Here is a 23,613-nt window from a genome sequence, read left to right as displayed (position 1 = left end):
CCTTCTCCGTCCCTTCATGTCTCTCTGGGTCGAGTGACTGGACCACCCTTGCACCACTCGGCATTCCCCAGGTGGGGTGGCTGGAGTCGCCTCTGCGTCTCCCCGTGCCTCTCCTGTGTCGAGTGACTGGAATTGCCTCTGCACCGTTTCGTGCGGCAGGTCCGGTGATCAGGGTCGTCTTTGCGTCTCTGCGTGTCTGTCTCAGACAGGTTAGCTGGTGTCGCCAATCCACAAACTATATTACTTGGGTTGAGCAGCTGGAGCCTGCCGTGCTCCAACGCCTCCCGTCCCTTTTCGAGCGATTTGAGTCGTCCCTGCCCACATCGTGTACCCTCATCTGGAACGGCTGGAGCCGCCTGTGCATCACTCCCGCCACCCCCCAGGTCGGGCGTCTGGAGACGCCCCTGCGGCGGTGCGGACGCTCAGCTGGTGCGCACCCGGCCGGCCAGCTCAGTATTGACGTGGAGCGCGGCCGGGTGGGGTGGGGGCGGTCCCGAGCGCGGTCGACGGCGGCGCCGGGCAGTCCGGCCACCGGGTCAGGAGTCATGGCCGAACGGGCCGAGCCGGACGCGGCCGAGGCGCTGACGCCGGAGGAGGGCGCCGCCTCGGAGGCGCCGCCCGTGCGCCCCATCGAGGACCTTCTGAACAAGATCCGGTTGGCCGAGGAGGAGAGGTATGCGCGAGCGAGCGCCGGTTCCGCGGCGGCGCTGGCGCCGAGTCAACGGCCGCATGGCGCCGCCAGGCTGCCCAGGCGGGCTGTGTGGGGGGGGGGGGGGGGACGGCTCCGTCTGGAGCTGAGGGACAAAGCAGCTCGGTCCGGCCCGATGTTGGATATGGGGCCTTGAGACCGTGGCAGCTGTGTGGTCGAACCTGATGCACAACATTGACTGATTCGTGTGAAGCTGGACAGCTTAGATCTCATTTCGGAGACTCTGACAGCTGACATGGATAGGATGAAGATGTTGCTTTTGAGCAGCTGCGCTCTTTGGCACCAGTTTCCAGACACTGCCCCCCTGCCCCTTCAAGTCTTAAGCCATTTGTAGCAGCAGGTATTGAACCTGGTGTCTCTGGGGGACATGCCCCCCTTGATGTTTTGCCCCCCCCCCGCCCATTGTTGGGCTGCACTCTGCAATATCGGGCTGGGGCCCGGTTATGTACGACTGGGTCTTCACATTGTTGCACCTGGCTCCGAATACTCTATCAGCTCTTTGACGTGAAGATAATTTAAGACATTGCAGGGACCCGCAATATGGGAATAGAGAAAAACACTTTGCAGTACGATACCCAACAACTTCCGTGATACGAAAATCGCAAAAGTTGCGCTTTGTAAGCCGCCAACTTCGCAGTAAATATTTATGCGTCATTGGAGCTTTTCGACTCCTCTGAGACTACTGGCGACACTTTATGTCATACTGACAGAAGGGGGGGGGGGGGGGGGGGTTCCGCGCGGCGAATAATTAAACGCAAAAGCAATAGCTGGTACACTTGTCTAACTCATGATGCCACTTGAGTGACATGTCAGGGCTCGAGTGTTGTAATGTTGGTGATGGTAGCAGATGGCGACGAAAATATTGCAATTCGTAGACTTTTGACGCGATATTTTTATGCCTCTTGAATATATAACATGCTTCGTGTCGTCAACATGGAAATATTCAAACGTGCTGCATGTTTTGAGTATCTTGAACGAGTACGAAATTATCACATCCTGATAATCGAAGGCGATACGAGTGATGCCTAAACAATGTGAGTTCTAGATATGAAAAACAAGGATATTAGGAATATTGGGCTCCCGGTATGTAAAATCCTCTTGCATTCCTGCACTATCAAATAGTTACAGTGTGACATAAAAGCAGCGTGCAAAATAAGTATAGCTGGTGCAATGTATTACACAAAATACGCCGTATGCAACACGTCGGTATTTCGTACGCAATTGCTTACCTATTTGCATATCGTTTTAGCATGCGCAGCGCCACGGACTCATGACTCGATGGGCTAATCTCGGTTGCTCGTGATGCTCTAACTGGTAACTGTTCAGAGAATTAATCTCGAAATCGAACAGGTGAATTTTCCTGGTCAGGAGCTGAGTGATCCTTTCTTCCCCGCCCGGGGCACCTAGCAACTGCCATCCTGGCGATGCGGGAACCGGGGTGCATTGGTCCAGCCGGAGATCCTCAGAGGGATGCATCATTCCGCATGCACCGGTCCCATTCCTGATGCGGCAGGCCCTCTGAACTGGGAATCTGACACAGAATCGACGCGAGGACACGTCACTGACGCAAAAAGATCCCTCACCGGCACAGGGAGTCCAGTGCGTAACTGGTGCTGAGACACTAATTCGGGTTATCGGCCCCTGTCTCCTGGTTGAAACGGTACGGAGGTTCCCTCGTTCGGTACCGTGACCTCTGACGGAGGGCCCCTCGTTCGGTACCGTGACCTCTGACGGAGGGCCCCTCGTTCGGTACCGTGACCTCTGACGGAGGGCCCCTCGTTCGGTACCGTGACCTCTGACTGGCACACATCACTGTTTCATTGTGAGTGCAAACCGTTGCGTTATCATTCATCATGTCTCCTGTCATTGATAAGAAGTTCCTGTCCGATACAAGAGGCCTTTTGAAATACGAGATTCCGCTTCAGTCCCTCTTCAGCAAATGTGTCCATGGCCGATTTTTGGGCTTATTGCCAATACGGGACCCCTTGTTGGGCGCCGTGAGCCTTGATCAGCACGGGAGAGCCCGACCAATGCGCGATCTTTCGAATTAACTTTCGCAAGCCCGACACTGCCTCGACTTGGGAAAGAGGCCCCAGGACCAAGACCGACGCGGAACCAAGTGTACGGCATCGCCTGCTGAATGAGGTCCGTTCATCCCTTGGCTTGTCGTTCGGGCCCTTCGATCGGGCCCTTGATTGTCGTTCTCTCAAGGCCCCAAGGGCTCTTCGGGACCCTCTGGACCTAAAGATCTAAGGTAGGTTACTTGTCCCTGCCCCAACGATAGTGGCGCTCATGGTTCCCTCGTGAGAATAAAAATAGGGCAATTTTGGGGTCCCTCTGGAGTTTGACGCCATCTGAAGATAAAAGGTTCGGAGGTCTCGGCGGTGCCACCCTAAAAGTGGGTGCCTCTTCAAAATACAGGTCGTGATGCTCCAAATGAAGGAATCGGGTATCTCTTTGTGGAGATGTCCGGTTTAGGATTTCGTCAGGATGGAAGGCACAGAAGTTGTGTTGCCTCTGACGTTGGTGCCATTTAAAAATAAAGATGTTGAAGTTCTTTTAATGACCCATTTCGGTTTGGTGCCTGTTGAGAATAAAGTTATGGTGGCCCAAAATAAAAGTTTTGGTGACCCATCGCCGTATGGGCCGATCCGGATTTCGCCCAAGGGGAGGTGCGAACATTGTAGTGTCCCTGCAATTTGTTACTTCCTGAAAAAACAAACGTTTTGGGACCCATAGTGGTGCCCCTGGAATTGGGTGCCTGTTTAACTGACGTAAAAGATATTACGCAGTGTAGGTATTGCGGTGCCTCTTTGCGGAGGGGGCTGATCCAGAATTTGGCCAGGATTTAAAGAAGACAAAGAGATCGTGGTGTCCCCCAGAATGAAGGTCCCGAGACGCTGGTAATAGCCCACTTGGACCTGTTGCCTTAAGTAAATCAATATTATAGTGTTGCGAAATGAAGGTTTTGGTGTCTTCGCATGATGGGCCGATCCATGATTTTGTCAGTGGAGTGCCACAAGTTTTACCATTTCCTTAAGGTTGTTGTCTGTTAACAATGAGGTTTTGGGATGATTTGCGGTGCCCCTGGAATGGGGTGTCCTTGGAAAGTAAGGTTATTACTCCCCAAAATAAGGAATTTTGATGTCACTTGCCAAACGTCATAAAACGGGACGATCAGGGATTTTGTCACGGTGAAACGCACAGAATCTCCTCTTGGAAATTAAGATCATGGTGCCCCGAGATAAATTTTGGTGCACCTCACCTAAGGGATTGTTCCAGGATTTCGTTCGGGGCGGGAGGCAGGCAAAACATTGTTGTGCCTGTTAGGAAAGAAGGTTTGTGCCCTTTCGTGATGCTCTCTGGAATTAGGTGCCTTTTGAAATTAAAGGTTTTGTTGTCGGAAATAATGGTTTTAGTGCTCCTTCACCGAATGGGCCCATCCGGGATTTTACAGGATCCAGGACCCGAGCACATAGACCACGCCATAGATTTGTAACAAGATTTGTAACACATTACGCGTACCCTTTGTGCCACGGCATGCACACTGTCGCTTCTTGCACCTGCCCGCTGATCTCCAGCGCTGGACGGCCTACGCTGCAGGGCCGACCACGTCGCAAAGCCAGTGGGGCCCACGGGACCCGACTTTCGATAGAGCCGTGCCCTTTCGAGCACACGGCTTGATTGAGCGCGAGGCGTGAAGCGGAGCGACCTTTTTTGCTGGCAAATGTGACTGATGAATCAATGCTATCGATCGGGTCAGCTGGGCGCGACGAGGATGAATGGTGAACTGATGCAATCGACCCGGCCAGCCGAACGTCATGGCTGCGCTGCCGCCGTGCTGGTGTGGAGGACTGTCCATGGAACCCGTGCCACGTCAACAAGGCGTGCATTTCGCACTTGGCACATTTGGGATGCCGTTTGAACGTGGAGCACGTACGCAGGCGGGCACCGCGGGGTTGCGCCTGTCATGGAGACGTGGAAAGCTGCGCTGGTTTTCCAAAGCTGGGCTGCGCAGGTGACATACCTGGGCCGCGCAGTTGACCTAGTTGGGCTGCGCAGCTGACATAGCTCGGCCGCGTAGCTGACTTAGCTCGGCCGCGCAGCTGACTTAGCTCGGCCGCGCAGCTGACTTAGCTGGGCTGCGCAGCTGACTTAGCTGGGCTGTGCGGCTGACTCAGCTCGGCCGCGCAGCTGACTTAGCTCGGCCGCGCAGCTGACTTAGCTGGGCTGCGCAGCTGACATAGCTTGACTGCGCAGCTGACTTAACTCGGCCGCGCAGCTGACTCAGCTCGGCTGTGTAGCTGACATATCTCGGCTGCGCAGATGACTTAGCTGGGCTGCGCAGCTGACTTGGCGTGCCGCAGCTGTGGACGTGCTGAGACTGGGCCGGGCATCGTGCCATCGCCCGCCTCCATTTCGTTAGCTCCCAGGCGCAGTGGGCGGCCAGCATGCCGCCGCGGCGAACCTACGGCGTGTTTACATCGGCATTGACTGCGCGCATGCCCGGTGCGACGTGCCAGACGTTCCACTGATAGCGCCAGTGCCACCAATACCACTGGACCGTTCCATATCGTGCAAAGCGACCCCTTCGCGCCCGTGTGCCGCACATCCCTATGGAATCATGCTCGTTTAGTAAGGAATCGGTGCAGCTCTACGCAGACGGACGACTCGGTGCGCCACCCGCCTCGTCCGCTCGCGGCCCGCTGGGCACGCGCTTGCAGGGAGAGCCGGCCAACGGGCTTTTGCGACGCCGCGCTTCCCACGCCCGGCTCGTGGGCGGCGGTGATTGGCGGCCGTCGCGAGAGAGCGCCCGCTCGCCTTCAATCGCGGCCGCCACGCCGCGCCGCTATTAGCCAAGATGGGAGACACGCCGCCTCGCGCCGGCCCCCCCGTCGCGCGCGGCGATCGTGGCGCTGGAGCTGGAGCCGCGGCGGGCGGCGCGGTTATCGCTGACCGCCTGGAGTTCAGGCGGCCCTGGACGCCGCGCCGCCTGTCGGCGCACGCCGCCATCGTCTCTGGCTCCCGTTAGTTTTCCGTTGTGCTCTCGCTCTTACTCTTTCTATAGTTATCGCTCAAGCTTTCACTCTCGCTCTATCGCTCGCTCTTGCTCAGGCTCCAGTCACTGATCGTTCTCATGCTCTAGCTATAGCTATAGCGCCAGCTCTGGCTGGCCTTATCGTCTTGGCTCTCCCGGGCCAGGCCGTATCCGTTTACAGGCGGATGCGGGCACCTCCAAAAGCCGAGTCCGACCGTTTGCAGCTGCTGCCGCGGCGCGCGCAGCGTAACGGCCCGCGGGTTCATGGCTAGTAAATCAGCAGGGATGGTCGCAATCCGTTCCATGCAAGGGGAATCACGATTGGCGCCCATCTGGGATCATTTTGTCGGGGAGCATGCTGATCTTTCATGAAATCACTCAAAGTGGCCTGGAGTTCGTACCTGCCAGATGGCATCTGCTAGCGGTGTCTGTATGTGTTATCTAATGGTGTAACATGATGATGTGGTGGTGGAGGGGGGAGGGGCGTAATGCTCGAGTGGCTAGTGCCCTTGGCTCCCACGTGCCAACCCGGGTCCAAGCCCCGATTCTGCCATTGCCCCTGAGCGCTAATATAGCCTCTACAGTCACTGTTACTCCATAAAAAGGTGCGTGACGATGTGCGTCAGGCTACCTTTGGTTATTAAAAAGACGTGGCGCGGTTTGTGCCTGACTGGCGGTGTCGGTGGCCGACCGTGCAGTGGCTGTGTGTGCCTCCACCTGCGGCCGTCTATTGTCTGTGGAACTCCGCCTGCTACCGTCCGGCATCCAGCGTCTGCCTGCTGTCCATTGTCTGTGTGACTCCGCCTGCTGCCGACAGCGTCTGTGGCACTCCGCCTGCTGCTGTCCAGCGTCTGTGGAACTCCGCCTGCTGCCGTCCAGCGTCTGTGGAACTCCGCCTGCTGCCGTCCAGCGTCTATGCTGTGCTCTGTGTGACCCTCCCGTGCCTGCGTGTCTCTGTGCGCGGCCGTCCACTGTCTGCATGGCTCGCCGTCTATTCGCGGCGCGCCAGCGGCGGCGGCGGCGGCGGCCGGCCGGGCGCCGTCTTTGTCCGCGAGCGGCCGCGCCGGCCCAGCTGATCGTTACTGCTCGATAGCGGCGGCGGGCCGCGCTGGCCCGGCTGCCCGGCGCCTCCCGGCCGGCCCGGCTCCAGCCAGCCCGGCGCCGCGCGCTTGGCACCATGTGCCCACACGTGCCGTTGGCGGCCGGCGGCGGAGCGGCACGTGGCCCTGGAGCGGACACAGCTCGGCTCTGGAGGCGGCTGCAGCTGTCAGCGCGACCAGTCACACGCAGTACGCGGGCACCAGCCAGCGGACGTGCGTAGGGTGGCCGGAGAGAGCGGAGGGGGGGGGGGGGGGGGACGCGTATGCAGGCGGATGTAAGGCTCCAGTGGCGGGATGTTAAAAACAACGATCGGACGGGACAGCGCAGAGCGGTTCACCGCTATCGTGCCGCGTGTTTACGCCGCGCCTCATGCAGTTTATTTTGGTGTGCATATTGTCTTTGACTCGGTTCGCTCCTGCCTGGCTCCCGGTCCGGCACCTGGACGGCCACCGGTGGCGCGGCCCGCGACCGGCTGTTGGCACCCCGGCTGCTATCGCCTATCTGGCGTCTGGCGTTTAGCGGCAGGCAGGTATCCGCGCACCACCTTATCTGGCCGAGATCGATCGGCCGCCAGCGGTATCCGCGAGCTCCCCGATCGGGCTCAGTGCAGATCGTGCGGCGCTTTCGGCTGCACGCCTGCACGTCGCCGGGGTGGCGTGCTGAGGCGACGTTGTGTTATCAGCACGTGACGCTTAACGCCGCGTATGAGCCCGCAGCGTGTAACGCGGCCCCTTCGTGATTCGCTCGGTGCTGAACACATGAAAACAAATGTAGCAGTGGTCGAGCGGCACAGCCTTGTCGCCAGTGCGCACCCACGGGGGTGTACTGCTGTAATTCGAGAAAGTTTGCTCCGCGTCAGCCCGGACTCAGCCTCGCAACCCAACATAAGCTTCAAACTGGAGCTGATGGTGAACAGCGGCGCACCTGGCGACAGCCAGTATGGACTGGTGGTGAACTGTGGCGCACCTGATGGGAGCCGGTGTGGACTGATGAGATATGACAGGAACTGATGGTGAACAGCGGCGCACCTGGCGGGAGCCGGTGTGGACTGATGAGATATGACGGGAACTGATAGTGAACAGCGGCGCACCTGGGGGGAGCCGGTGTTGACTGATGAGATATATTTGCGAGGGGCGAGATATGACCAGTCTTGGTCGTAACACTGACACTCATCAGTCTTGTTGGCAAACCGACTCGGACCAATTAGGGATCGGATACGCTCGTCGGGACATCATCTGAGCTGCGAGAGCTTTGAGATGAGACAGACCCGGCAGAGTGAGACGCGTATCAGTAATCACCATGTTGCCGACACTAGCACCACAAGTAATGGAGCCAGGCTTCTCGGGGCATGCAACGAATGCGTCTGATCACTGATGGAAAGTCCGTCTTTCGGAAAGCTCCGCAGTCAGAAGTTTGCTGACGCGGCGTCGCGCGTGCTAATTCACAAATCGCATTGGGTGGTTATTGCCAGGTTTTGAGTCTCAGCAACGATCACATACAGATTAGGCGAGGCTTGAGAACTTACGGTGACAAAATTGATGACTCTGTGGTTACTTTAGCTTTCATAACTGGCCAAACTCTTGTAAAACATGCTGTTAGATGCATATTAGCCCCAGTGAGCTTAATCCGCACGGCTGAGTGGTTTTCATGGTCCATAGTCATGGTCTGTTTTGATGACCATGGACTGTTGGTCTAAGCCGCAGCGAATTGTACTTCAGGCCTGTATCATGATGTTACTGGCGTGCGCCTGAGGCCACCCCTGCTCGCGCCGCCAGTGCTGCTGCACCTTGGTACGCCGCTGCCCCGACCGGCGGTGCACTACTGCCTGGGGCGCCGCCCGCCGGGGTCGGCGCCGCCCGCTTGCCTCGCGGGTTAATACAGTTGCCGTCTCGCAGCGCTCGTTTCTGGTCTGGGCAGACAGAACACGTAAGACCTGAATAAGGCCGGTTAAAAAAAAACAGCGACGTTGGCCGCTCCCCGACCGGCTGCCAACGCACGTGCGGGTGGGGTAGGGTTGAGATAGCTTATTTACCCGCATTTGCAAACATCCTCGCCCGCAAAACATCGGCATACGCCGTGCAGATTGGGGTCTGCATCTGCTCATGTGTGGGAAGCTATATTTGCTCGCATTCCAGTGTTGGCATAATATCACGCCAGAGCAAACAGAGCAAACAGCTCGCGTGCCTTAAAACTTATACAGCACAGCTTTTAAAGGATCAAATTTCTGGATATCTGGTAACTCCACGACGCTGCAAAGATGTTGGGTCCTTAGAGAGCGTGCTGATTGGGGCTGGCCCGGGCCCAGCCAGACTGTGGTCTCGCCCGTAATAACAATGACGCGCACTAATCGGCCACTTGAGCTAGCGTGGGGTCGTCTGTCTGATTCACTGGCTGGTGTGGATTAATCAGTCGCATCAGCAAACCGTTATTGACTGGTCGATCACATCCATAAATTCACAGGGATTGATCGTCGCAGCCGCGAGCTGACGCGGAGTGGTAGGTCACGGGTGCGACCTGGCGCGGACCGGCTCGACCCCAGCGCTATCTGACCCGTCAGCAGCAGCACACAGCTGGCCGCCAACGAAACGAACGAGAGAGCCGGTCCCTTCCGTGCCGTGCAGTGTTCCGATGCGGCCACGCCTTGTGAGGGCGATAATCTCTGGTCAGCTGCCAGCTGACCCACGCCGGTCGGGCGCGGGCCACGTGACGCGCATACTCGAGGAATCGCGTCAACGCAGCTGAGGTCCACTTCCAGCAGCTCCCCCATACTGCGGTGTCGCCTTCTCCCGCTCCGACAAACACGAGTGCAGGAGACCGCTGTCTGCGCGCGGTCTGGCGCCGCCCGTCGGGTCGCACCAGTCGTCCGTCACCTCCCCTTCGCTGTCGAGTGCCCCGGCCGCTGGCCCCGCCACATCGCTCCCGCGCAGCCTCTCGACTTCCGTGTGCAAAGCGGTCCGGCGGGCCGGTGCCCGGCGCCCGGCGCCGCTCGCCGCCCGGCGCTCGCCCCAGCTCGCCGCCGCCCTGATGCGTGGAGTGACGGATCGGCCGATGGCTTCCGCGTGCGGCCCCGCCCCGGAGCCGCCGCGGACGAGCGCGGTGACGAGGCGCGGCCAGGTGGGAAAACAGACGCCGCCCGTCGCACGCGACTGGAACGGCGCCGCCGGCGGGCGCCTCGTGAACGCACTGGGCCGTACCGTAGATCGCTCTGCTCTGGCTGGTGGGTAAACAGGGGCTCTGCCAGGTGCTGCAGATGGCTTTCCTGTCACGACAAGATGTTTTATATTCGGTTCTCAGGCATTCCGACATTGCACGTGGCTCTGAAGCCAGTAAGACGCCTGCGAACTCGCCAGGGTGAAAATACCTGCAGAAAAGGCTGCTTCCGATCACGACAACACTGGTATTGCGCTTTGGCGTAGCTTCTCGAAACCCACTTAGCGGCCGAGCAGGGAAGCGGCTTTAACTTTTATCGAAGTACCCCTCAAAACGGCTTCTCCCCAAATTTGGCCCACTATCTTCTCAAAAATGCGGCGGGGGCACTGCACCTCAACTGAACAGGAAGCTAGACAGCTGACAGCGTGTTCCGAGCCAGCAGGAGCGATGGCAGGGCGAGGAGAGAGAGCAGCAGCTCTCCTGTCGCCCGTGTGATGGCCTCGGTCGTGACCCAATATCGACCGGGTGTCATCTGCCACCGGCCGTCATATTGGCCGGGCGCCCGCTGTGCGTGCCCGAGCGCTGACAGTGGGCTCCGCGCGGCGCCGCGCGCGGGAGCGGCCATGAAGCGCGGGTGGTCGCGGCGGCTCGCAGCCCCCCGCCACCGGCTGTCGGTGGCCGGCCCCTCGCCCGTCTGGAGCCTCACGCGCAGGTGACTACGTTGTCGGAGCGTCCGCTCCAGAGCTCGGCCCACTGTTTACCGCACGCGGGCGCGCTGCTTACAGCTGGCCGCGGTAGTTTGGGCTCGGTTCAAAGAAAACGTCACTCGCAGCTAAGACGGATTTGCCTGTTCTTGGTTGCTTGGTTGGGTCGGTCGGCTGTTCTCTTGGGTCGGTGTAGTAGACCGTAATTGTCATAAACCCATGCCGAGTGGAGTGATCGGACAGCAAAATGCTCGGTAGTTTTCAGGAGAAAACGAGCTTGACTGCATGTGCTCTACTATGTCGCAAGACGTAAGCGCGTTCAGAGATGTGGGTGGAAAGAGTCATGAGAAGCGGACGTAGAAGTAGACCGCCATCTTACGAATGTCCGAGAAATCGGCATGAAATAAGTTGGCCTAGGTAGTTCATAGCACAGAAATCATGAGAGAGATCTAAATGAGCGGCATACACATACTTCGTCACATACTGTGTGACATATAGAGGTCTTGTAGATGGCAATTCCCACCGGACCAGGTACCACATGTCCGTCACTGACCGTGTCTAATTGCCAAACCCCGGCTAATACAAACAGCCGGTGGCAGATGCTTCCCCGGCAGGTGGGCGCCCGGGGCGTCACAGCCCAGTGCCATCTCTGTTTGGGGGCGGTAAACACGGCCGTATGGTTGCAGGCCTTTCCAAACAGCGGACCGGCGGCGCGGCAGGTGGCCGCGTCTCTATCGGAGCGCCGAGAGCCGTTCCCGCCGCGCGCGCCATCCGGCCCGCGCGGCCCCACTCTGGCCCCGCTCTCACTGCTGGCCTACTCCGCCGCCGGCGCGGCCCACTCTCGCTCGCCACGGCGCACCGCGGCCCGGCCACGCCCGCGAATCACGGAGAGTTGGCGCGTCCAACTGCCGTGGATGCCGGACACGGCGGACTCCCACCTGACGTGGTGCGGCGGAGTCTCGGAGAGAGTGCCGGCAGTGTGAATAAGCTCCGCGTCTGGGAAAACACGTGCGGGGTTTCGATTCCCCACGGTGCCCGTCCTTCTTGGGAGAATGGGAGGCGGCGAAGCCACACAGCCTCAGCTGATGAGTGCGTCGTAGGGCATCAATGATAATGGAGCCTCTCGGAGGCTGACCTCCATATGCCCTCACGGATGTCTAACACGGCGGAATATCACGGGACGTGGCACGGCGGACTTTTACCTGGGTCGAACTCGATATACTCCCACGGATCCCTGACACGGTGGAATATCACGGATGCCTGACACGTTGGACTCTCACGGAACGTGGCAACGGCCTTCTCTCGCGGACGCTTGTCATTTTGGACCCCTATGAATGTCCGGCAGGGGGGGGGGGGGAGAGCACAGACTCATCGCACGGTGGACATGATGTAGCGGAGTCACAGATGCGAGCTCTGCGAGATGATGTGAGATTGAGCTATCCCCGTCTGCCGACTTCTGACACAGAGGATTTCTACGGGCTCCTAACGCGACTTACTCTCCTGGCGCCTGATATGTCGGTTTCCTGCGGATGCCTGTCTTACACATCTTCCAAGAGAGACAGACACGTCGGACTCCTGAGATGACAGACTCCATCTGACGGGCGCCCCGGCAAAAACATGACGCACGCGGTCGTCGCGGATGACGGACGCGCCGTGGTCCCAGGGACACCTCACCGCCGCCGGGCCGGTCGGGGGTGGACGACGGACATCGCCGGACGTGGACGCAGCTGGGCGGGGTCGGGTGTCGGGCCGCATCCGTCTGGACAGGGCTGGCCGGCGGGGGCCGGGCGAATCCTGGCTGAGTGTCTCAGTCAGCTGACGGCCACGGGCAGCCCGTAAAGCGAGACCAGCCTTTGAGGTGAGCTGCGCCCTTGAAGTGGAAAGCCCAGACTGGCAGGGGTGCGCGGCCGGACTCCGCAGTCGTCAGTCGGGCCCGGTCGGCCTGTGTGCCCGCGGCGGTCGGCGGGAGTCGCGGTCCGTTCAGGGACATGAACACGACCCTCTCAGGGAAGTGGACTCGACCCTGCGCGGGCTCCGTCGTGGGAGCCCGTAGCGTACGCCCGGGGTCGTGACCCGACGCGCGCTTTTCCCATCGACCTCACCTGACCCGTGAGAAGGGTGAGTGGCCTATGCCTGGCGCTCGAGGCCTCGCTGGAGCCCAGCGCTGTCACTGCTGGCTGGCCAGGCGACAGTGGTTGTGGTCGGCGGGCGGTTGTGCGTGCAAAGTGAGTGGTGGGTTGTGCGTGATACGTGGTTGGTTTTTGTCGACCGTTGGTCAACGCTGGGAGTCCAGAGGTCGCTGTCCGGCGCTCTGTGATAAGAACCCGAGCGAATTTGCGGTCATTGACAATGTGGTCAACGGGCAATTTCGTTTTCTTCAACCAATCCCTGGTCGATGGCCGTGCAGATAACGTCAGTGGCAAGAGCGCATGTACCAAGGCCAGTGCACCTGCTTTGTATGAGGAGAGTTGGAGCCGACCGGAGCTGCAGTGGTGAGCCTCGTGGGGTCACAGAGTGGCGCCGCCGCCGTGCGCCCTTGGCTGCACCCCTGAGCACGCCCCGTGCCGCACCTTGCCTCCCGGAGAGACCGTGCTCACCAAACAGCTGACAGGCATGCGCCGCTCCGGCCCGCGGACCCGGACCTGATCGGTAACAGGATGTGTCCGCTCACCTTGGTCAGTGGGAAGGTTTGGTAATTGCTGGGACGCGGCCTCCAAATCGAAGCGTGCTTGTCGCCCGTAATGCTCTTGATGGCGCAGTGGCCACATCAATGTTCATATGCGTCATGGCTATCCATCAGAGCGATCTGCTATGTTGGCGTGCCGCCCTTTGTCACGCGACACGAAATATTCATTAGTGCGTGCCAAAGTTTGATACGCCGTATGGCAGAGACACCTCAGCGGCAACAGTAAGCCAAGAAACCTCTATGCTGAAAGTGTCTACCACGTTGCCTTGCCAATTAAGCGGGGAGACAGGCCGAACTGTGCTTGGAACGTGACGCATGAGCGGGGCGGGGTGGCAGTCTGCGAACGGAACCGCAGCAGCCACCTGGCGTTGTTCGTCACTGTGAACTACACGACTGGGGCTGCCCCGTCAGCCGAACGCCGTGTTGTCACCGTGCGACTGTCTGCACACTTCAATTGTAGCGGCGCCGCGCTCGTCGTCTGCCGTCGCATCATTGTCTCGCGGAGCTCGGGCGAATGTGAACAGCTGACCAGTGCAGCCGCGGCTCTTCAAAGGCTAAGCCAATTGTCGCGTCTGCAGCCGGCGGGACGTCTTACTCCTGAGTGCGACGCCTGTCTGTTGACCCGCCGTCTCAGCGGCGGCGTCCTTCTGTCGACGTGCCGTCCCTCGCGACTCGGGTGCCGCCCCTCGCGGCTCGGGTGCCGTCTCAGCGGCGGCGTCCTTCTGTCGACCTGCCGTCCCTCGCAGCTGGGGTGCCGTCCCTCACGGGTCGGGTGCCGTCCCTCGCGGCTCGGGTGCCGCCCCTCGCGGCTCGGGTGCCGTCTCAGCGGCGGCGTCCTTCTGTCGACCTGCCGTCCCTCGCGGTTCGGGTGCCGCCCCTCGCGACTCGGGTGCCGCCCCTCGCGGCTCGGGTGCCGTCCCTCGCGGCTCGGGTGCCGCCCCTCGCGGCTCGGGTGCCGTCCCTCGCGGCTCGGGTGCCGCCCCTCGCGGCTCGGGTGCCGTCTCAGCGGCGGCGTCCTTCTGTCGACCTGCCGTCCCTCGCGGCTCGGGTGCCGTCCCTCGCGGCTCGGGTGCCGTCCCTCGCGGCTCGGGTGCCGCCCCTCGCGGCTCGGGTGCCGTCTCAGCGGCGGCGTCCTTCTGTCGACCTGCCGTCCCTCGCGGCTCGGGTGCCGTCCCTCGCGGCTCGGGTGCCGTCTCAGCGGCGGCGCACGTCCAGCAGGCGAACCGCGGCGACCGTTGTCGCTCCCGGGTCGGCGGCCGTCGCGTGCCGCGCGGCACGGTCGATAGTGACGTCCCGGCGGCCCTCCCCTCCCCCCCCCCACGGTCAGCTGACGAGCCTGGAGGGGCGCCGTCCGCGGCCGCGCACCTCCCCCGAGCCCGCCCGGCCAGCAGTGCTCAGTTTGCAGGCCTGCACCTCCTGTGGTCCTGTGCCTCCCCGTGGCCGTGTCGCTGACTCGTTTGTGAAGAATGCGGTATGGCAGGTGCGCGAGGGCATGGCAGCTTTCAATGGTGTTATTGTTACTTTAAGATCTTGCCACCGGAATTACCTGTCCAGGCATCCTTGCCTACTTTACACCAGCTCGACTCAGCGCTCTCCGCACACACGGAACTCTCCAACCAGCAGCGGGCATTTCAGTAGCCCGCTCTGTAGGTGCAGTCCTCATCCCAGTCGCCGTGCCTATGTAGGCACTGACAGGGGCGCAGCCAGCATTTTCCGAGTAGGGTAGGGCGGTGGAGCTCGTGAGAACGCACCACGCCGATTTGTTGCTTCAGGAGCCATTTATTGTGGAAAAATACGAATGCGCGCCTGGCTGCACCCCTTAGCTGCGCCTCTGGACGCTGAGTGCGCAGTCGGAGGTCGGGGCGGTGGCGCCTAACGGGCGACCGTAAACACGGACGGGCGCCTCGGCCGGTCACGAACCGCCCCGGGCTGTCAGGCTATGTGTCCGACCCACGGCGCCGCCTGCCGGGGGTGTTTCAGAACCGGTCTGCACGTCCTCCCAAGGCAGTGACTTTTTTTCATTTGAGCGACGATCAAACCAACCAAGACTTTCACGCCATTTGGACTTCGTGGATCGCTTTTTTCGAGTTGTAGATTGGTAGACCCAAAAGGCACCAGGTGAACGTAAACGGTGCTCCTCAACAAATGCCTTGCGATGAGAAATTGTGGGGCAAGCTCTGAAATCGAGCCGTCCGTGACCTATCGGAACAGGCTCTGTGCTAAGCATGCGCGATGTGGGCACATAGGCCCGGGGAAGTAACTCAGCTTTTGCGCCCGTGCTGGCGCCGACTCCTCAACTTTGGCACATGCAGTCCTCCGGGGGTCGCTCACGTCTGCGCCTTTGTGCGCGGCCGCGTGCGGCCGATCCATCCCAGCCGGCGCGTGCCGGGAGCCATCTGGCAGCCCTCCTGCGGCGCTGGCCGCTGCGCTCCTCCCCCGCCGCCTGTCGCGCCGTCCCGCCGTCGCCGCCTCTCAGAAGGCAGCCCCGCCGCCGTCTTCGGCGTAGCAGAGACGTGGCGGCGCTGACCGTGCAACGGAACAGCAGCGACGGCCCGGCCTGAGGTGGCGGCCGGCCCGCGCGACCCGCGCCTCGGGCTGCAGCGTGACGTCAGCAAGGCTCGGAGCGTTTCTCGGCGGCACGTGGTTTCCCGCGGCGACGCTTCCCTTCCTGGCCGGGCCATTGGCTGAAGCTTCCGACGAATGGCGTCCGCGTCGGTTGCAATTCGGCGCGGCCGCCAGCTGCGATGCTGTCCGTCTGTACTTTACAGCGGCGGTATCCGATACCGATGAGGCGCTAGGGCACATCCAATGCTTCGTCGTTGACTTCGACGTGGAAGAAGACTTTCCGGCGCCCCCGGACAGCAATAGGAGCCCCCTCCCCCGCCTCCCCAGTGCCGTCGAACGCACAACCGCTAGCAGCGGAGGCGTATCCTGGCGGCCGCCCGGCGACTCATTGTCCCCAGTATAGCTCCGCGGCAGTGAGGACGGTATTTTGAAGAGCACGGCAGAAAAGCGTGACGTAACTGCGGTTGCCTGTTGTAATAAGGTGACTCCATTACTCGGGTTAGTCATACGCCTCAGACATAATGTGCTGTACTAGGTTTGATTCAAGCGGAAGGCTGCTCACCATGCAGGATAGAACATGGTTCGTAAAAAATGGCACGGGACGATGGCGAGTCCTGAGTGTGTAACGCTGAACAGATGCTTTGGTCTTGGTGTTACGGACAGACGTAACCTCGTAAAGCATCACGAGTGAACACCATGTATCATCAGTATCGCACCAACCACAAAACACCATGCATGGAAACTGAAAACCTGACGAACGCAATTGTTGGACGAAGCGATCTCAGTTGATTCAAAAGATTCACTTCCAGCGGTTATTTGAAGCCTTTGCTCCACTGTCCGCAGCTAGACTAAACCCCCAGGGAGTGCTCAGCCGTCACAGTAAAAATGCGAACACTTGGTCGAAATACGATAGATTTTTTTCCGGCCTGGGCTAATTGTAGTTTATGACCGTGTTTTTTGTGTTTCGATTTGCTGCAAACCTCAGCAACGGAACGAGCTACATTCAGTCTTCTTAACCCACATGCCCAAGTGTATGGGTTGCCCGGGACGAGGTTGGGGGTGCACCCAAGTTCCCATGGGATGCACGTGCAACCAGTGCACCCAACTGGCTACGAGCTTGCTTTGAACTTGCAATGAACTGAATGAGCAATGAACAGAGCCGTATTCGTGTTTCACCTGTAGTACTTCGCAAGTCGCTGAGGTTGGTGGAGTGCGTTTACGTGCCTGCTCCTATGTGAACTGCAGCTCATGTACAGATGCATTGCCTGCAGCAGGTGACTTGATTTACACTTTCCGGTGATTAAGACTCGTTAAATAGGACGCCAAATGCGGTTTGCTAATGGGCATCCAGCTGCTATTAGACCGCACGAGAATGATGCGGTGTAGATGTACTCAATTGGCAGTCGGCGCTGCTTGGCTTTACGGGAGGCCAGAGAAGAAATAATTATGTCTTGTCCTCAGCAAGTTAACTGATCGCATATGTTCTTGTCTTTTGGATTTACTGTAGCTGTGTTTATGCGTGTGCGACAGGTCATTGGTGACGATGGACGAATTAGTGTATTGTTTTTAGGGAGATTGAGTGGGCACATGACTTTCGAAAATGCTAATGGGCATCGGAGATAAACGTCGGAGATCGCCTGCAAACGCGTTTCATTTTATGCAACGTTCATATTTGTTGTAAAAACGTATCATTTAATGTTATATTTGTTGCCGACGAGTTGCTGAGAATAGCTCAACCTAACTTTTGAATCGTTTCACACCTGCCGCTGTTGCCCATCGGTTTTCGCCCCAAGTTTTCAATGCCTCAGTTGTTGGTTGTGGGTTCGAGGAGCTGAGCCCGACAAGTTTGCATCTCAAGCCTGCTCCTCGTCATTACGACGCACGAGCTGCCAATCGCGACGCAAAACACCCGGGCAGAACAAGGGAATGTAGAGCGTCCATCACGAGGTTCTTGGTGTTCATGGCGCCGGTGGTGGCGTTTGGATACGCGGGTTGCGGATACTTTGTAGCGAGCGACCAACTCTTCAGTGAAGTGATGTGGTAGAACGACTTCTTGGTCGTTTTGTCTCACTGAGTCTGCTAGCCTGAAGTTGTAGCAAGCTACCTTGTGGTTCCAAGCTGTGGAACTGGCGCTTGTTTTTTGGTTGCTGGCTCTTTGTTATGTACTGGAGTGACCGAGAATGAGCCAGCGTCCGGTGGCCTCAGCAAAATGGTGTGTACTGAATATGTATCTTAAAAGCTTCTTTGATTGCCACCTCTCACCTTTTCTGTGTTCTGAGCAAGGCTCAGTAATGCTTAATTTGGATCAGGTGATGTAATTTGCTTTTGAAGTTTTGCCTCCTCAAAATTTTACCTCTTTGGTTGCAACATTCATTTGGAACATGTTTAAATGATGTAAATGATGGAAGAAAGCTAAGCAGAGTTGAACATGAATTTATGCAGAATGATGTGTGGAGTTTGGCTCCCATTTCACAGGTTTGCTTCTACCCTAATTTCTTGCTGGTCAGAATGAAACAGCTGAAGATAATGCCCATGATTTGGCTACATTTTGCAGCCAATCTTATCCGGCAAGTGGAGTGGCTTACACTGTTAGCATTGAGATGACCTGGAATTGGGAGCAATGACTCTTACCTGTTGATGGCCAAAAAAAGCATGTGGTATAAAATTGACTTGAAAGCCATGATTGGGTGATTTAAGATATGTCACTTTTGTACTTAGTAGTTCAAGAAGGGCAAGTGAAAGACTAGGCATAATGGGTTTTGGGTATCACATGAAACTTGTTTAATTATGACCTAAATGCATTGATGATATGCTTGTTTGAAAATTAGTTGGCATAGAACTTTCACTTTTTAAGTAGCTATTGGGGCTATGTAGTTGGTTGAGAAAACTCAGCATCCACTTAAGCTTCAGGTTCAGCACTGAGAATGGGACAACATTTGATTCCATTTAAATGTTTTCTCAGCTTCTGTCAGGTATATAATCATACAGACATTTTGTGTGTGGTTTGGCTGTTTGTTCTTCTAAAAAGCTGTCCGATTTTCCGTAGAAGAAGCGTGAAGTAGTGGTAACAAAAAGCGTTACCCTGAGTAGAAAAGTGTAGAACAATGGCAGTATAGCTGCCTGTGTGTGTTTTCTTTGTCTGATGGTGTGGCCCAAAGCACTCTCATAATTGAGAGTGCCACCAGTGGAGCACCATCATCCTCCAAAGGCCCCATTTCAAAGCCAAAACATCGGATCTGTAGTAGTACCTGAATAAGTGCCCAGCAAAAAGCAAGACCCACTCTATCAGAATGAACTGTTCTACACTATGTATTCCCAATTTTGATGATATAGACACTGGAAGGCAACACCACTTGCTGTTAGAAGTGTTGCAAACAATTTTTCTATGGAATGGCAGCAGCAGCAGCTAAACAAAGAAGTGTATGGGAAGCAACATGTCTTGTATATTACATTTAAGGTGAAATTGACCTCTTGATGTCACAATTTCCACTGCTTTGTAAACAAAATGTGTGAAACCATTGGACCAGGCATGATCATTGTGATGTGTACCAAATTTTCAACTAAATATTGTAATTCATTGTCTGTTTATCAGTATCATCTGGTGTGTTGAAGTTGATACACTGTCACCATGTCTGTGCCATCATCATTAGTGCCTACTGAAAATTTAAACTCTGAAGGCAAAATGCAGCACGCTGCATTAAGCACCCATATGTCATGTGGTGGCTTATGACAGAATACGATGTTTGAACAGCCTGGAATCATTCGTTGATCATGGTTGGGCCTTGGTGCTGGTGACAAAATGCATGTTACATCATGTGAACCTTGGTATACCGAAATAATCTCGGCATTGCATATGCTTGCAAGGATTGCCATGCGAAATCATCGATGCCCGTGCCAATACGATTAACTTACTTGGTTGGAGAGCACGGAATGCTGCACGTCAGACATGATGACTCTGAACGGTGTATTTGCGCAGGTGTCGGCTCGGCGAGAAGGTGGCCAGCATGAGCTCAACGCTGGTGGAGACCGTCTCCATCAACTACGAGGACTTCAACGAGAGCTTCTTGACGTGCGGCACCTGTCTCTGTAAGTCGTATGGCGTGGGCGATTGCGTCATATCATCCTGGTGCTTGGAGACCCCGCAGCTCAACTGGTAAATGTTCGGACGTTGGACACCCACGAGCGGCGTGCCTGTGGGTTTGTGCCAAGAGACACAGCTTGTGTGATCTGTCAAAGGCAGGCAATCCGCAGCTGACGAACATGGACAGAGCCTGGTAAGTGTTTGTGACCTGCAACGGGCCGTAGAGACTAAGAGCCGCCTTCCCGTGGCCTACACTGTGGTAACGCGAGCGTTCGTGGCAGGATTCGAGGCTGAAACATACCGGGTGCTTTGCCCCAATGTCGTGGCGCTTGCCGCTGGCTTTGGACACGTCGGTGGTACTTTGCCTCCAGCCCACTCATCCGGAGAATGTCGCGCGTGCCATCTGTCGTCACTCTGCACTGGTCGGCGTGCAGTGCTTCGGCCGCCCGAACCAATACACGCCCTCTGCGGCTGGGTGGCGGTTGGATGTTGCCATCGTCGTTGGATGTTGCATGTGATCTGCGTCGTTTTCATATTTGTGACCATGAGGCGCTTTCTGCAAATCCTACGAACGGTTGAAAAGCATGCATCACTTCCATTGTTTTAGTTCAATTTTGAATTGGCACTTGGTGATATTGGATCTGTGTATACGATGTGGAGAACAGTGTTGAGAAGCGTAAGCGTTCTTGTATTGAGAGCTTCACGTATGCAGAGCGAACTACCGTAAAGTTAAGGCCTGTTCACACCTTGCAGACCGGTCTGCAGATTCTGCAGCCGTCAGCTGTTGCGAACTAGAGATGCCACGTTAAGAACGGGCAAGACGGCTGTAAAAGGCTCACCCGCTCGTAAAGGGCGGCTAAGAAGGCTGTAACATTGATTCCTCTAGTCCGCGACAGCTGACGAGCACAGATCCCGTGGCCACCCCGTAAGGTGTGAGCGGGCCTGTGTTACACCTGTGCGCTAGTGTACGACGTGGAGGCGGGCGAGGCGACGTCATCATGCTAGGCGGTAGTTTCTATAGCCAGGTGTCTCCCGGCGTAGGCCGGACCGCATTACGTCCGAGATTGGTTTGGAAGACGATGGCAATGGCTGCCTTCCGGTCGGCTACTGGCACATATATGGGCCAGGGAGTGCCGAAATCCGTTAGTGAGTCGCAGATGGTGCATTCGTACACACACAGTGCGGTCGGTTTCACGTATTCATCTGCTCTGGTTGTTGAAGTGCGACTTAAATTCTTCAAATGCTCTAAAACAGGGTTTCGATGGTTTGCGCATGCGGGCCTGGGCGCACCGATCCATGCTAGTCAGCGCGGCTGTCCGTTTTGGCCGCCGTTAGTATGGGATTGTCTCGTGTCGCTGCGGCGCCGAATCGTCGACATCGGAAACCGGTTGGGGTCTGTGGGTTGCAGTTTTTCTTGCAAGGTAAAGATTCTACCATTTTCTTGTCAGTCGCGTAGGCTACTTAAAATCGTAGGGATATTGCGGTGATACAAAAAAATGTCGCATGATGGAACAGTTAGCTTGAAAGGACGTACCAATTTAAGCGGTTCAAGTTTTACATAATCGCATTCCTTGTTGCTGGTACAACTGTTGCTAGTGTGCTGTGAACTTGCGGCCGGTGATTGGAAATATATTTGAAGTCGCAATAACACAATGGCCGGGCTGGGCGTGGTCGCGCAAGTCGAAATTTTTATCATGGTGCTGGTAACAGGCAATCCGAGGCTGGTTGTGATGTACGTAGCCTATTCTATACTATTATGTTCTGTACTATATACTACGCTTTTCTGTGTACACCTACACTAGTAAACACACTGTTACCGGCCAGCGGCCTGCCGGGCGGCGGCAGCGCGTGGGCAGACGGTAACGGTCCGGGTCAGAGCGTGACCTGCCACCGGCCTGGGGGCGTGGCCACGGCTCGTATCCGTCACACCGGTGTCGTGGGCCGACGGGCGGGCAGGTCACGTTCGCGGCGCGCGCCATTGTTGTGGTGTCAGTTGACACCGGATGTGCCGTCGTGCGTGTGGCTGAGCGGTCGGACCTGGGGCTGGAGGGTTGTATGAAGAGTGAATGGAGGCTTCCGTGTTTGCCGTTTCGACCCTCCCCTGCCTTTTCGCTCAACGTACTTTGGAACACGCACCGTTGTGCTTGTCGGCTCGGTTTTCTCCCGTTTCGTTTGTTTTCTGGCTTGGTGCATTACTGCGTTTTCGTTGCAAGGGTAGTTGCACCAGGCCAGTGTGGTAATATTTTGTATTCGGCTTTGAAGTCACCAGCAAGGACCTTGAAAATACCTGGGTATGTCGAAGAGCTGCACTGGGACGTGGATAAGCGAACTCTGCAATCTGCGGTCCCTTCGGGGCGAATATGTGGAGAAGAACTGCAACCATTATGGCTCTTCAGTACGGCTGTTAAGTCCTGCGACCTTGAGCCCTCACTCGGCACGCACTTGCGTGTCATTATGAGGTCATGTCATGCCAGGATGTCAGTGTTGTGCTGGATGAAAGTTACAGGTGAACCTGGAGTTAGTTGAGCCCTTTGCATATGCTTGAAAGGTATGGAAGGCCCCGTTGCTTAGTTTTTGGTATTTTCACGTATATTCACGTTCGTCACGCACGATTCGGCGACTTCGTAACTCTCCTTGACGTTTTGAAGTACCTGTGGGGCCCGATGTGACGCATAAACGGGGATTTTTGTCAGTTAAGTCCCAATGAAATGCCAACTAGCTATTGTTGAGACCAGAGTCCTTACTTAGCAAGCTTGTTGCAAGGGTGCCGAACATGCCATCAAAATGACTCAAACATCTGAGATAGTTTTCCACAGTTTATCAACATGAGTATTTCACGGAGTTTTTTTACGTCTAATGCAAAGTCATAGCGCGGCCGTCTGTGGCAAAATTAACTCCCTGTCGGGAAAATTGGACGTTTTAATTATGGATTGATCCCACGTGCTTATTGTTATCGTCCATTGTTGAAGGCGTTCACTGTCAAAAGGAGTTCTAGATAACTTTATTAAGACTCATATAATAGCGTCAGTAAGTTTTATCACAGTCTAGTCAAGCGAGAGGAACGACAAATAAACAATTTGGAGTGAAGAAAAAAACGATGGCGTGGCAAGGCTTACGCAGAGGAACATAGTACGCTATCATTCTCCTTGTTCGAGACGCGATAATAGCGAATTGGTATTCGAGATAGTGGACGAAAATCGTGAGGAGGGGGGGGGGGGCATGGTCTACGGAGTGGTTACTGGTCCTGTGCTTCAAGCGCTATGCCTCCGACACTGGCTGTCTCGTGAGATAGCTCGCGTCGCCCGAGGCCAGCGAGCGTCGCTCGAGACTGGCGAGTGTTGCACGAAACCAGCGAGTGTCGCACGAAACCAGCGAGTGTCGCACGTTTCAAGACCACGTCGCGTGGTTGTCAAATCCTTATGAATGTGTCGCAGGGCTTTGGATTCTCTGACTGCGCCACCAAGTGTTACTGTCTCCGAAACCGTGAGAACTACGCAGGCGCTCAGCCCAGACTATTGCGACTACTGGCTGTCCAAAATGTTGGCGGTTTTCCCAGTGCTTAGGCCACACTTACCAAAA

General features: G+C 56.9%; 1 protein-coding gene across 2 annotated transcripts in view; it reads left to right on the top strand.

Moving 5' to 3' along the window:
* The first annotated feature begins 486 nt into the window (after nucleotides 1-486).
* The window catches only part of LOC119096263 (tripartite motif-containing protein 2), a 32,480-nt gene continuing 9,353 nt past the window's right edge, over nucleotides 487-23,613 (top strand). Inside the window, exons 1-2 of one of the 2 annotated variants that reach the window (XM_037219082.1) lie at nucleotides 487-673; nucleotides 19,930-20,039. In XM_037219082.1, the coding sequence (XP_037074977.1) occupies nucleotides 546-673; nucleotides 19,930-20,039 (238 nt within the window). In that variant the 5' untranslated portion in view covers nucleotides 487-545. Of the gene's footprint in view, nucleotides 674-17,867; nucleotides 18,166-19,929; nucleotides 20,040-23,613 lie in introns of those variants that run through there. The other variant, XM_037219083.1, reaches the window with a different exon arrangement.

This window comes from Pollicipes pollicipes, unplaced genomic scaffold (assembly GCF_011947565.3).
Source record: "Pollicipes pollicipes isolate AB1234 unplaced genomic scaffold, Ppol_2.1 Scaffold_4295;HRSCAF=5057_pilon_pilon_pilon, whole genome shotgun sequence".
In the NCBI taxonomy this organism is placed as follows: domain Eukaryota; kingdom Metazoa; phylum Arthropoda; class Thecostraca; order Pollicipedomorpha; family Pollicipedidae; genus Pollicipes; species Pollicipes pollicipes.
This window is presented reverse-complemented; position numbering and strand designations above follow the sequence as displayed.